The 14,606-nt window shown below is 33.3% G+C and overlaps 2 protein-coding genes across 2 annotated transcripts; both read left to right on the top strand.

Annotated features, from left to right (window-relative positions):
* Positions 1-841: 841 nt before the first annotated feature.
* Positions 842-9,314, top strand: LOC146163152 (uncharacterized). The gene is made up of 17 exons (XM_083382929.1): positions 842-989; positions 1,081-1,141; positions 1,665-1,725; positions 2,314-2,391; positions 2,465-2,551; positions 2,625-2,684; positions 3,288-3,329; positions 3,635-3,715; positions 4,689-4,850; positions 5,325-5,474; positions 5,816-5,899; positions 6,145-6,312; positions 6,423-6,500; positions 7,284-7,463; positions 8,004-8,158; positions 8,908-9,263; positions 9,310-9,314. Exons 1-17 carry the CDS (start codon positions 869-871, stop codon positions 9,312-9,314), a joined length of 1,929 nt encoding a protein of 642 aa, XP_083239055.1. The 5' UTR covers positions 842-868.
* LOC146163151 (uncharacterized) lies at positions 9,310-13,175 on the top strand. Its single transcript, XM_083382348.1, has 2 exons — positions 9,310-9,441; positions 10,838-13,175. Exons 1-2 carry the CDS (start codon positions 9,344-9,346, stop codon positions 11,100-11,102), a joined length of 363 nt encoding a protein of 120 aa, XP_083238474.1. The 5' UTR covers positions 9,310-9,343; the 3' UTR covers positions 11,103-13,175.
* The last annotated feature ends 1,431 nt before the right edge of the window (positions 13,176-14,606 follow it).

The raw sequence follows: 14,606 nt of genomic DNA, 5'->3' as shown, positions 1-14,606 counted from the left end.
GCCTACAATAAATTCCAAATTATCCCCTAATTATTTCTTACGACACTACAGACCCAAATCTGTCAAAATGCAACGACACTGTAAGGATAAAAGGGTTCAACTAAACACCGCTAGATGGCCAAAAATCTATTTAAAAAATCCCCTTTTTGGAATCTCTTCTTTTGATTTAGCGGTTTTTCGTTTCACAGTATTTTGAAGAGAACGTAAAAAAACACCGTTCATCAATAGAAGAGATCGTTTCTCATAACCTGGGTAAAAATACATTTGTCACATATTAGAAAGGTTTACCTCTGTCAGAAGGAGACGTTTTGCCAAACTTTAACAGTTTGTTTTCAAAGCTGCCTGTATTAAACATTAAAGAAACTGTCGCCCACTGTGGAAAGTATGGAAAGTGCACCCGTGCGATTTTTTCAACCTTTTAAAAGTGCACCCCGAAAAAATCTGAACGGCACCCGAAATATGTAAAACGCTTGTGCGGAATACGTTTACAGTGCAATGTATGCAAATGCAATACAGAATGCATCCTAAAATCATGAAGTGCACCCGAGGTGCACTTTTTTTCTCTTGGTTGCACCCGGTCACACGGATTTTTTCGGCTGTGCACCCGCGAGATCTTGTTGAGATCTGCCATACTTTCCAGCAGTGACTGGCGCTAGTCTAGAATCCTACAACATTATTAAATTGACATGGTGGGTCAAATATTAATATATTTATATTTAATAATAATCGCATAATATTTGGGTTAGGGTTATATTTAATAATACTTGACCTACCCAAACGTTAACCCGCACCCTAATGTGTTTGGCAAATTGAAAATCTCTGTATTATTATGATAGGTCAAAAGAATATTCTCTTTATAATCAGATAAATGTCTAGTTCTGTTGATTCAAAATTCACTGTTCTTCTCATTGGAGACAACAATGCTGGAAAAGGGGAAATTTTAAATTCTTTCAAAAATGGAAACAACTTTTTTCTTACAAGTATAACAGGTGATTTAAAAAAACAAACAATTCATTTATCATTTCTTAATAAAGAAATAAAATTTAAGTATGTTTTTTAATCAGATTTATTTGTTTTTAGGAATTGATAAGGTTCTTATTGACATGGAAATTAATGGACAAAAGATAAGCTTGATGTTATGGTAATATTGATCAATAAACCAGTGTTCATTTTTGGTTTTTAATGCTTAAGCATAATTTGCTTGAACAAAGTTTTTTTTTCTCATTTTTTGTAACGAGTGACCATATTTTTAGGGATTGCACCTTAATAATTGGGCAAATTAAGAATTTAAGTACCACGCAGAACTACAGTTTTTTTTGAAGTTTTTTTATCTGCCATTATTTGGGTATTAGTACTGGCATTACCTTAGAAATTACTGTTCCTTAGAGAAAAGCTTTGCATTGTTTGTTTAATTTTAGCAATTTGTTTATACAAACATACAATTTGCGTAATACTAACATAACTACAAGTAAAAATTGATACTGGTTATAAGTTTAAAAATTTATTAATTTATTTAATGTTTATTTATAGTTTTCATGAAATCTATGTTACATAAATTGAAAACCAGTGTAAAATAATGAAATTATACGTCTATTGATTGAAGTCAATAAAGTTAATGCCAAAGAAATTGATGTTCATATTAAAGTTACACTCCCCTTTTGCAGGAACACAGAGGATTGTTCTGCGAAAAAACTAAAACTCAAAAACTACCCCAAAGTGATAGATGTAAGTAAGGTAACCACGTGACACAATCTTGACATAATTTGAACTGCGGAAATTCAAATACTGTTCATTATTTCAAATGGAAAGTTACTCACCATCATACTATGTGACTCCACTAAACCAAAATTAACGAACTGTGTAAACATTTTAATTTGCATTTTGTCATTCAATTTGCACGTTGTGAATAAAGCTTAAATTGGAGCACACACATAAGTATAGTGATAATAAAGGTTGATCGCAAGTGCGCTGTGAGTATTACGCTGGACAAGAAGTGTGTCAAGAAATCAGACTGCCTGGACGAACAAGATGGTGGTTGTGAATGCAGATGTTATGCTGTAGCTTACTAGGCCCACTTGTCTATATGTCTGGCTCACCAATTGTTTAAATTTTAATTTTTTATAGTTCTGCCATTAAATGTTGAAAGTAAAGTAGGTAACTACATTGTGGGTTGGCTGTCATTTACCAACTTAATTAATCAGACCGGCCTAGAAAAGAAGGGGAGATCAAAGTTAAGGATGTTATAGTTTTAGTTAACTTGCTTTAATTACATAAACAGACACGCATCACTGTAACACTGCTTTTGATTTGCAGGGAGCTGCCTTTGTGTTTGATCCTTCAAACCGAGAGTCTTTTGAAAATCTTAAGTATTGGGTGGATGACGTTAAGAAGGTTATTTTTTACTGTTTGCCACACATACAGTTTGCTAAGAGTTGTAACTTTAATTGAATGTTTTTTGTTCTAGGCTTACCGAACCCCAGTTCAATATTTAATAATTTCAAAGTATAAAGCTAAGAGTAAGATACAGATTCCCATAGCCCAAGGCAAAAAAGTGAGATATATTTTATGTTTGTATGTATAAATTATAAAATAAAATTGAATTAATATGTGTTATCATTATGTAGTTTGCAGATTCGCAAAACTCTGCATTTGCTCTTATCAATGGATGCTCAAATGCTTATAAGGTAATGGAAAAATTTAATAGGTTTTTGTATATGTTAGGTTTATTTATCTGAATTCATACAGCTCTAAAATTTAAAAATAAAAAAAAAACAATTGTTTAAACATGTGCTTTTTTGTGATAAAACATTCACAGCAAATCAATTCAAGAACAACTGTTGTTTAACAGGCCTAGCAAATTTAAAGTTTTGTGGTTACGCTAACAATTTTTTCAACAACTTTAGCTAATATGCAAAATTGGGAGTTTTTATATAATTGTATTTGTAAAACTCAAATACTTTTTTCTTATTTGTTTACTTTAGTTGCTTAAGATAGTAAATGTCGGATAAATAAAGCAAGGCTGTGAAAAAGTCAATTTTACAATGTTTGTAGTTCAACCAAAATAATGGCTTTGTTAGTGGAATAAGACTACTGTCTACATTGGGCTTTAATTGCTTGGAGTATTATATTGGCCAAATTGAGCACTGTTGTGCTAAAGTAAATTTTATCAATATTATGTTTTTTATTAGTGTAACCATAGTACGAATTATTAGTTTGTGAAATAGGAATACTGCCTAAAATGTACAACAAAGTATCTACTTTTTAACAATGAAGTTTTCTCTTTTAAGGCATTTGAAAAACTGGCAAAAAACTTGAAAATCACACAAAAGGTAAAATAAAATATTAAACCATGATTTTTGGAGCATAATGGATGTGGGTTGTAGTAAGACGTAATAAGAATATCAAAGCCCATACAGAAGTAGGTATCATTTTGAACGTTTCGAATAACTCTTTATCCATTTTCAACATGAGTTATTCGAAACAGTCAAAATGATACCTACTTCTGTATGGGCTTTGATATTCTTACTACGTCTTACTACCACCTCCAACCATTATGCTCAAAAAATATTTAATGTCAATGCACATTATAACTAATGTTTTGTCGGTTTTTAATGAACCTGTCGTTTGTTTTTAGCCTCAGCAACAAGCGAGGCCAGGCAGTGCAAATGGATCGCGAAAAACACCCAGTCCATTGGAAATGAAGAAACGATTAGAGGTGACATTTGCTGCTCTGTGTGCACTAAACTTGTATTTGTAAATAATTTTGGAAATTTTAAAAATCTAGTTACTAATTAGCAAAGTGAATATTAAGTGAAAAATATTAATTTTTTTAATATTAGCTTAGTATTTGTATTTATAACAGAATCTTGCCCTCCAACAGAACATAAAATGCCGACGATAAAAATTCTAAAATTTTTAATAAAAGCTTGAGAAGCGCACCGCTCGAACAAAAATCAGTCAGCAAATGTCTAAAACTTCTAATAAAAGTTTTAGACCTTTGCTGACTGATTTTTGTTCGGAGTTGCGCTTCTCAAGCTTTTAGCTTTAATCAATCAAAATGTGTAATATTTACTTTACAAATTATACAGCAGAATTCTGTAATATTTTTGGTAGTGGACTTATATCTAGTATATATATACTAAAGTTAAAACTAAAGTGTTAATATGATGCTAAAAGCATTAATTTCCATGACTACAAACTAATCAATAAATTAAACGAAATAAATGTTGCAGCATTTTTTTATTGATAATGGATAACCGTTTTTTTCTGCAAGGTTTATAGTAGTAATGTTTTAAATTTTTTTCAAAATTTGATGTAAGGTGTATGTTTTTGTTTTTAAGAAAAATCAGCAAAAACATTGCAATATTGTTAGCGGTGATCCAAAAAAAAAACTGTATATGATGTAAGTGACAAGAATTACAAAACTTAAATTTTATTTCAATATCCTATGTTGCATATGAATTTTTTGCATAAGCCTGGAGTGAAGTTAGAATTCACAAACTTGGCCATTTCATCAATTGTTTGACTTTTTTGTTGAAAATAAAAAAAGATATAAACGCTAAAAAGCTGAATAAAGAGAACAACGTTCAAAATGCTACCTAGCATGGGCTTTGATATTTTACTGCGACTTACTACAACGTCCGATCATTACGCTCGAAAATTTAAGTTTTTCTCAACAAATTTGATAGAACCCAGCAAGAAATGGCACTCCACAGAATCTTCCAAAATGTTTTAAACATAAAGAGGGACAGAAGTTGTGCCGACCCAGAGTTAGCCCAGTGGTGTCCCAAAACCAAATGAGTGAGGAATCAGGCGATGAAATGTCCCCACAAACAAATGTTTACAGAAAGGTTAGCAAACATTGGAAATGTTTGATACTTGACACAAAAAAAATTATATTTTATTGTTATATTTGAAGTTTTAGAAACACAAATTGCGCTTTATAATAAGTGTCAAGTAATTAGTTGTTAAGCCCCTAATACATGTGTTATTAGTTAAATAAAAATCGGCATAAACTTTGCATAATGTTACTGGCATCCAGATGAAGTTCAAAAATCCAAACCCAGAACTCTGATATCCTTAATCGAACCAATGATTGGAGTTTATAAACTGTTTCAGTAGATTTATGTATCAAGAAATCTCCAGTGTATTTAAAACAATGAAACCTATAATAAAGAAAACGATTTCAACTCAAGTCATATAAAACCAAATACACCACTGCTGTACTAATATTGTAAAATATTTTCTGAAGAGCTAAGCAATATTATTTTAAAGATTCTAAAGCAATGTTATTTAAAGGTATATTTAAAGTTATTTTTTTTTAGAAACCAGTAAGAATTTGCACGCCACAGAATCGAGCAAACAATGTTAAACCTAAAAAGGTGCAAATAGTGAGCCGACCTGTGCCAGTTATGGCCGAAATGAGTGAAGAATCAAGTGATGAAACATCAACAGAAACAATTATTCAACACAAGGTTAGAGATCATTGAATCATTGCATTTCAACCATGTTTGCTATTTATCTGAAAATTTTCTACCAGTCAATAATAACCTGAGTTTGAGTCCGACTCTGGAAAAATCGTGGGGGTGTTATATGTAATACACCCTTAATATATGATTAAACAATATTTCACTTTGTTCTATGTTACCTATGCAATTTACAGTTTGAGGCCATTTCAGTTTTTAAACTTGGTAATGAGCATGCTGACATCGGACTCTGGACTCAAAATTTGAAGTAGTTTTCGTCCTGACGACTAGTTATTACATCTACCAAAAAGTTTTGAAATAAAAAGATTTAAAAAGCGTTTGATTTTTAGGTGCACATTGATAACAAAGTAGGCCAGCCTCCACCAAACATGGAATTTGTTGGGGAAATTGACATATTTATAACAAGACTGCAGGTGAACAAGAATAACTTAGAATTGTTAAATTGCACAATTTTTTAAGATAGATTACTTGAAAAAAATACTATTATGTACAATTGTAATTAAAAGTCTATTATATAAACTATTTAAATACAAAACTGTTTTTGATTTTTTTTCAGATTTTTATTTGATCTTAAAAAATCACCTGCAAATCTAATTATTTGTTTTTGCAGTGAAGAACTTGTTAGTTTAAACTGACAAAGTTAATTTATTTTCCACAGGAATTAAAACTGCATCAATGCTCAGATGAACGTTTTCTTGATATTGCGAACAATATTAAAGAAGAAATTCTAAAAAAAATACCTTTTCCAGAATCTAAAATTCACCTTAAGAAAGTTTTAAATAGGCTCGGTGACATTTTTCTCAACAAAGTAAATATGGCAGAACAGGTTTTGTATTTCTAACATATGTAACAAAGTAATAAAATATAAAATTTAGGTTCTGGTCATAGATTCAAGTTCCCTTCTACTGTTAAAAGTACTACATATTTTATTTTCAGGAACACAATACTACTGACGTTAGAATTATTGATGCTTTTCTGCACTTTTACAATAAATTTCTGTCAACACTTAAAGAGGTGTGTATAACTGTTTTTCTCAACTAATTTAGTTATAATTTTTGTTGATAGATACAATGCATAAAAAAGAACTTGACAGCTATTAGGAAAATCAGTTGGGGCTTGGCTTTTAAAATCTGTTAAACTTTAAGCTTTTTGCTGGGTTTTCAGTTATCGTTCAATATATACCAGATTTTTTCTTAAATACAATTCGCCATCTATTTAAGCTTGGTGATTATGACAATATCACATAGTCACTGTTTTCATGCTTAAACTGAGTGCTTTACAACCTTTTGTGGAATTCAGCACGTTATAGAAAAAAAGATAAATAGATTACAGCAACCTTATTACGTTTTCGTTAAGTTGCTTACTGCAATATTACAATAAACTGAAACAAACAGCGTATGAACTGTGAAAGTTTGTATAATGTGAGAAAGTATTTTTAATCATAATGGTTGGAGGTTGGAGTAAAACTTAGCAGTAATAACATCAAAGAATCTCTGCCTTAACGCTATGTTGAAAATTAGTAAAGATTGATTCGAAACATTCAAAATGCTGCCTGCTTCTGTATGGGTTTTGATCCTCTTACTATATATGTTCGATCTATTCCACACTAATTGAACGCAAAAATATTTTCAAGAAGCTCAGCTATAGAGCAAAAGTTAGAATCTTACAAGCATTTAAAATTTTTCTTTGGTACTCTTGCATATTAGAAACAACACTCATGTTGGATACCACTGCTTTAATTTGTAAAACAAGCAGTAGAGTCATTATGAAATGTTGAGAATGCTAATTGTTCTTCAGCTGGAAAAAGATTTTGCCGGTGACCTACTTGTTCTCCAATGTGAAAAACAACAAAAGCTCATTGTCCAAGAATTCTGTGACCAGGTCAAAGGTTATGACCTTGACCTTGTGAATAGGGTCAAAGAAAATCTTCAACAAATTTTGAATGAAGCAGCTGTTAAAGTCAGGCAAGATTCAGTAGTAAGTTTGTTTTAAAATAGGTTAATTTTGTAATATTTATTTATACAAGTGGTCCTAACATGTTGGTAAATATCACTCAACCTGTATTGTGGTAAGGTTGGTCCAGTATATGCTATACTTTTTGAACAAGGAAAAGCAACAAGGAGTGTCATTTCCATAAAAGTTTTGTCTTTTACATTGAGTTAACACATTATACAGACATTTTTTGGTGTTTAATTCTTTATTAAGTGCAAGTTACAAGTGTTTTTGAAGCGCATTGTTTTTTTGTGGGATGACATCGCATATAAGGTTGAAAAGCACTGATTTATAATTTCCAAACATTAAAAAACAAAATCATTAATACTCAAAGAAAATTTATACTATATATTAGTGTCGTGATTTTAGTAATGTGAGTTATTTTTATTACACATGCAACAAAACTGTAAATTGTTAAAAAAAAAAAATAAAAAAAATACAGTTATCAAAACTGTTGTTTCAAATTTCCAACCGAGTTTAGTAGGAATTTTAGGTTATTAGCTGATATTTATTAATCTTTTCAAGGGCGATCTCTTATACTTCGATCTGTCAACTTTTAAAACTGACCCTAGGCTCAGCAAGTTGGGCAAAGGAGGTTACGCCACCGTGCGGCTTGCTTTCAACCAATCTATTGGAATCGTTGCCGTGAAATGCCAGCAAGATGCGAGATATAGGGACAAGTCAGTGCTTTTCGTTTTTGTCGATCACCATGTGGTTGTTTATTTAACGTTGGTATCATTTTAGTTGTTGTGAAGTTACAATATAAAATGTGAGAAAATGCACGCTTTTGAAATAATTTTGTCTTTCGTAAAAAATGCCTAAATAAAAACAAGAAATACAGATATATAAACTGTTGCTACCAGGCATAGTAATATAAATTAAAAACAGACCCTCTGGTAATTCTTATTCTTTACCATCGTTTCGGCAACCTATGCAAGCCGCCTTCGTCAGGGTGAATGACACTGTTATTCAAACTTAAAATTACCCGAAGAAATACAGATGTCGCGCCTATTCACGTGCATTAGTTTAGTAGATGATAGGTTGAACTACCTTTTTTTCCTGTTAAGTTCTATGTAAATTTCCGTGATCTACAATTTCTTACAATAAGTTTCTCAAAAAAAAATTATTGAGCACAATTTTAAGAGCATTAATTGGAAACACACACTAGAGTTTTTGTGCGTTTTGTAAAACGATTTTTGAAAATAATAAGCGCCCTAAAAAATAATAATAATAATAATAATTGACAATCGCATATAGCTGTTTTTTCCACCAGGTTCGGAAAAGAGGCGAAAATAGCATTTCACAAATTAGATTAGAACTACAATAAGCCGCATTTTGCTTTAATTTTTTGAATTAGAAATTTATCTTGAATTTGGCAAGCATTGGTAAGTTTAGGCAATACAAACTAACCTACGTTTTTTTAAACTAGGTTTGATAGAGAGGCGCGGTTGCTTCGATGTGCCAGTCACCCCAACATAGTGCAGGTGTTCGGCTGTACAGAGCTGCCATCCACCGGGATCGCAATAGTGATGGAGTACATGGCTGGCAGCTCGCTCAGCACTTTCCTCACAAACCCAAACCCCTTCGGCTACAATCTCAAGCTACGAATGTGCCACGACATGGCTTCAGGCCTGGCCTACTTGCACAACATCTACGAGCGCAGACGAATTGCACATAACGACATAAAGCCCCACAATGTTCTGTTAACAGCCTCGCTTATCTGCAAGTTGTCCGACTTTGGCTCTTGTGAAATGGAGGATGTTACCTGTAGTGTTCTTGATACCCGTTGTAGGGGCCTTGAGTACACTCCGGCCTTCGCCGCCCCTGAAAGGATAGAAAATCGCGGCATAAGAACCAGTAAGGCCATGGACGTCTTCAGTTTTGGAATGACGGTTTATTGTGTGTTGGCTGAGGTTAGGACTCCACCGATAACTGTCGAAGGCCAGCGCCCGAAAATACCAAGGTAAAGCTGGTCTTGTTTTTTGGTATTGTTTGGTATAAACTTGTTGAAGTATTATTTTTTTTGTAAAAGTTTTTTTTTGATTGGTTTGGATTTTTTTTTTAATTCTAAACGATGATATTTATCGGATCTGATACCCGATACCAATTGGTGGTATCGATGCACGCCCGATACTAGGGTAGTTTCAGTGCCGCTACGAAATTTCAGCTTTAATGTACGGTGCAATACAGTAATTTTAGCTAAAAAGGAAAGTTTATCTTAATAAAGTAGGTTAACAACTGAAGGTATCCAAACTTGGTAACGATAAATCAAATTTTGGCCTAATAACTTAAAAAAAAGTTACCTTTAAACGTTTAAATTGCAACTGCTTGTTGATGCAAGTAATAACGTCTTTTGATATCGGAATAAAATATCGGGTATCGGGCAGGGCTGGGGAGCCGGAGCCGGAGCTGGAGCCCGGAGCCCGGAGCTAAGCATTTTTTCTGGAGCCAGAGCCGGAGCCGTTGTTATTATTTTTGTGGAGCTGGAGCCGGAGCCGGAGCCATTTTTATTATTTTTGTGGAGCTGGAGCCGGAGCCGGAGCCATTTTTATTATTTTCTGTGGAGCCGGAGCCCTTTTTATTATTTTTGTGGACTGGGGCCATTTTTCAATTTGTAGTGTTAAAGCTAAGAAATTATATTTTGTTCCATCTCCAACGTTAGTTAGCCAAAAGCAATTTTTAAAACTTTTTTAAAAAGCCATTGAATAAGTGACTGGTGGCACCGGAGCTGGAGCCGGAGTCATTGGGTGTGTGTTTGATGGCTCTGGAGCTGGAGCCGGAGCCAAAGGATATGAGTTTTACTACTCCGGAGCTGGAGCCGGAGCCAAAAGATTTAGTTTTACGACTCCGGAGCTGGAGCCGGAGCCATTTAATAATTGCTTGATGGCTCCGGAGCTGGAGCCGGAGCTAATGCTATTTTACGGTGGCTCCCCAGCCCTGGTATCGGGCACCCCTAGATCAGGGGTTTTTAAACTGGGGTCCATGGACCCCTTGGGGGTACGTGATTTAGTTTTAGGGGGTCCATGAAAGCCTTATTGAAATATTAGTGTATACTTGTGAAGTAATCAATTTATAAAAAACAAACAATTTAATTAAAAACTAAACGGGTTTGCACTGAATGTATTTAGACTTCATTTCACTTTTCCATTTTTTGACCAACATCAGAAAATTAATGAAGTTTATTTGTACTGTGACGTCAATTTATGACGTCATTTTTGAATTTTTTTTGCCTACAGTGGTCCATGCGAGCTAAAAGAAAATTTTAGGAGTCCGCGGTAAAAAAGTTTACGAACCCCTGCCCTAGATCCAATAAAATGCCTTACATATAGTTGTTTGAATAAAACATAAAATCTTCGCAGGTGTCGGCGCTTTGATACAGAAAAGGACGACTGTGAGATTTACCACCTTCTCAAGGACACGGTTGAGTGCTGCTGGAAGGACGATCCGCGTGAACGCCCACCGATGGTAGCGATGCGTGACCGACTGTACAGTTGTATTTCAAGGAGCGATGCGACGATTTGCATGCGACAGGTTTTGAAGGCATGTGAGTATCATAAGCAAGTTCATCCAGCATACGATGAAGACACGTGGGTTCCACTGGTTGAAGTTATCAACACACAGTGAAATGATTTAAAATAGTTTAGAACGATTATTATCAAAGCCCATATAGAATAATGTGCTTATTTTGAACGTTTTAAATAATGCTTTATTTAATTTCAACAACATGAAATTGAATACATTTTATTCGAACCGTCCACAACATTTGTAATCTGTGAGGCGCCAATCACCTCCTATAACAGGGATGTCCAACCTTTTAGCAGAATGGGCCGCATTGCCGCTTTAAAAATTTCGATAGGCGGCAAAACCTATTAAATGGGTGACGTCACAAGTTACGTCATATCTTGACGTCATAAAACAACTTAACGTATAAACACCCGCTCTTTGAGAGTTCACTTGTGCGTAAATATCGGTCTTATCGCGCGTAGCGCGAAAAATTGAGTTTACATGCCGTATCATGTCATGGTACGACAACTTTGGGCTGATATGTTTCCTTAAAAGGGTCCGCAAAAACACACTTTTAAATAAACACCAATCTTGCTTAGCAATAATGCTGCACAAAAGTGTTCGACGGATGTTGAAATGCGACATTAGACTCGATTATAGTCTTAAAAATATAAGATTAGGCCTACATCAAATACTGCGCGTTCTAGACGTTATGATGATAGTTAAAACAATTGATTTTAATAAAGGCTACTGAAAGTGAGAATAAGTGGTGGCCCGCACGTAAACATTAGGCGGGCCGCGGGTTGGACATCCCTGTCCTATAACATGTCCATTTTTAACTGGTAAACATGATTATTCGAAAGGCAAAATATGCTACGAACTATCTTATGATTTATTCGAACCTTCAAATTGCTACCAACTTCTGTATGGCCTTTGATACTCTTTCTACGTCTAACTACAACCTCCAACCATTATCTTATGATTTTTTCTAAATGTTTTCAAAATTCTATCTACTTCCGTATGGGCTTTGATATTCGTTCTAGGTCGACTACAACCTCTATACATTATCTTATGATTTATTCGAAATGTTGAAAGGCATTGTAAACATCGAAAGATGTTAATTTTAGATTTTGCTATATTTTGTAAATAGTGTATTGTTAAAAGTGAATATCTTTGTACACTAATGGTTGTAATCAGGGCTGAAACTAGAATATTTCTTACCGAAACGCATAAAAAAATCGTTCCGGCTTGCTTTCGCCATTGGGTTTAACAATCTTAACTCAACGATTTAACTAAGATCACGTGTGGCTTAAAAATGTTTAAAATAAATTTGACAAAAGATTTTGGGGACTTAGAAACGATCGTTTCTTTAAAAATTTCCGAACATGTCGAAAAATGAAATTTTAAGCAAGGTTCGCAGCATATGCCCATACAGAAAGTTTTTTTTTATGCGTTTTTAGCTGTATTTTACAATTGCCAGTTTTATCGAATTTTCAAAATAAGAAGCGTTTTCCTAAGCATTTCTTCGCATCAACAAGAATCTTGCGCTACCGACTTATTCCATTGTGAAATACCAACACTTCAAATATTCAAAATGTTCCTGATCTACTTATACCTATGAGTACATTCATTTCGCGTTAAATTCAAGATTATGTGCCTTTTCTTCTTCAATCTTTTACTCTTCAGCACTTCTGTTCACATTCGTTTTTTTTAATTTTTTGACGTATGCAAATTTTCTGACGTATTTAACTTTAGAGATCTATTGAAAATGCACGCATATTTTTGTACAACCGTAATGTTCTTTAAAAATGTCCGCTTTTATTATTTTCACCAAACGCCCTTGAACTAAATATTTTTATTTAAATGCAATTTTGTTGTTTTTAGTTTGTTTTCTGTCCGTTTTAAAGAAATGTACACAGCCCACAGGCGCCGTGCATACCATTGACATACAGTTATTCAATTTTACCGAAAAACCTATTAGATTTACAACAGTAAATAAATTTGCAAATATAATGCCCGAATTTTTTTATAATATTGAAAAAGTAAAAAAACAGCTTTTGTATATGACCTAAAATAAAAAAGAGCCACTGTTTTTCGTAAAGGCAAACGCGTCGATTTTATGTAGTTCCTACTGTATATGGATTGTGTGTGTGTTATTATATTTTTTAAAACTGAAAATAAAATAATTATTCAAAATCAAATAAACCCTAGACAATCCCATTGTGCAAGGATGACTTCATTACAACTCTACTCATTCTGAACATTTACAAAACTGCTAAAACCCAAATCAGCAATCCAGACTTCAAACACAAGTTCCAGACTTGCAAGTTGTTTTGCTTGTTTACACGTAACAACAATCCACTTACAGGATAGCGAAGCATTAAACGTTACTTTGACTATTGCTACCACAAGACACTTTACAACTGCATTGACTTAATAATACAACTTCCATTCGCGTAAACACATAATTATATAAATCTTGAATTCAGCGCAAAAAAATAACAAGATAACAAAATACAACGTATAATTAATTTATGCCCAAAATATAAGCTGAAACACTTTAGAAAGTAAGGATCTCCCGCGGACAATAAAATGTAAAAGAAAGATTCTTGTCTTCGTATCCAAAGATCTTAAGACTGTTTATTTATTAAAACAGATAAAACATAAAATCATTTCTTAAAATCTTTCAGAAATATATATTACGCCTATAAGGCATCATCAGTTTCTTAATTCGAATGATTCATTCGTTTATGTTTTATCTGTTTTAATAAATAAACAGTCTTAAGATGCCCAAAATATGGTATTTTTTCAATAAAATACAACACTGAATGGCATTTTGCCTTTATCGCGTATAAAGTCGGTATATTTTATAAAAAAAACATTTTCACTTTGGTTTTAGCAAAACTTTTTTATAACATCTGATCCCCGTCTACAAACAAATCATACACATGTGTGTACAACTGTGATCTGGCCTTACAGGGAACATTCATAGGAGAAATCAGTCAACTAATTAGGAGTTTCGTCTTTTCTTTAAACGCCCCCTTTTATAATGAAATTAAATCAAATCAATAAATTCAAAAAAATGCTGACTATAAAATAAATTAGTATTATATTATTTATAGACGGATTTTTTCAATTAGTTAATTAATTAGGAATTATGATTTTTTTAAACGACCCCTGTTTTAACTTGAATAAAATAAAAGACAAAAATAAGAAAGTTCTGACAAACAATATATTAAATTAGTATTCTATTATTTATAGGCTGCTTTTTTTATCCGGGCGAAGTATGTTTACTGTGTAAAAGACAATTCACAGTCAAAACAACAACAAAGCATGACTTCAATTGCTGATAAAACGCATGAAAACAAGTAAACTTGCGAAAAATCGACTCCTGCAAAAATCACGTGACTCACTACGATATCACGTGATCCAATGTAAGATCACGTGACTAGCGATTCGCTCAAATGAGAAATAAATGTGGAACTGTGGGGCAAAGAATTTAAAGCAAAGCGCAGGAAAGTTAAAGCAATTCAAGACGGGAAGTCTTGCGTCAGACGTACGTCATAAACGGTATGACGTCACGCAAAAACAATTTTTCTTTTCAAGTAATATTGTCCAAAGAAT

This window comes from Ascidiella aspersa, chromosome 2 (genome assembly GCF_963924565.1).
Source record: "Ascidiella aspersa chromosome 2, kaAscAspe10.2, whole genome shotgun sequence".
Taxonomy (NCBI): domain Eukaryota; kingdom Metazoa; phylum Chordata; class Ascidiacea; order Phlebobranchia; family Ascidiidae; genus Ascidiella; species Ascidiella aspersa.
This window is presented reverse-complemented; position numbering and strand designations above follow the sequence as displayed.

What these genes read in the sequence shown, in the direction of transcription:
- LOC146163152 (XM_083382929.1), top strand. Translation starts at nt 869, where the DNA reads ATGTCTAGTTCTGTTGATTCAAAATTCACTGTTCTTCTCATTGGAGAC. An exon ending in AAGATAAGCTTGATGTTATG is followed by an intron (nt 1,142 to 1,664) that starts GTAATATTGATC and finishes CCCCTTTTGCAG; the next exon opens with GAACACAGAGGATTGTTCTG. An exon ending in AAGTCAGGCAAGATTCAGTA is followed by an intron (nt 7,464 to 8,003) that starts GTAAGTTTGTTT and finishes AATCTTTTCAAG; the next exon opens with GGCGATCTCTTATACTTCGA.
- LOC146163151 (XM_083382348.1), top strand. Translation starts at nt 9,344, where the DNA reads ATGGACGTCTTCAGTTTTGGAATGACGGTTTATTGTGTGTTGGCTGAG. An exon ending in CAGCGCCCGAAAATACCAAG is followed by an intron (nt 9,442 to 10,837) that starts GTAAAGCTGGTC and finishes AAATCTTCGCAG; the next exon opens with GTGTCGGCGCTTTGATACAG.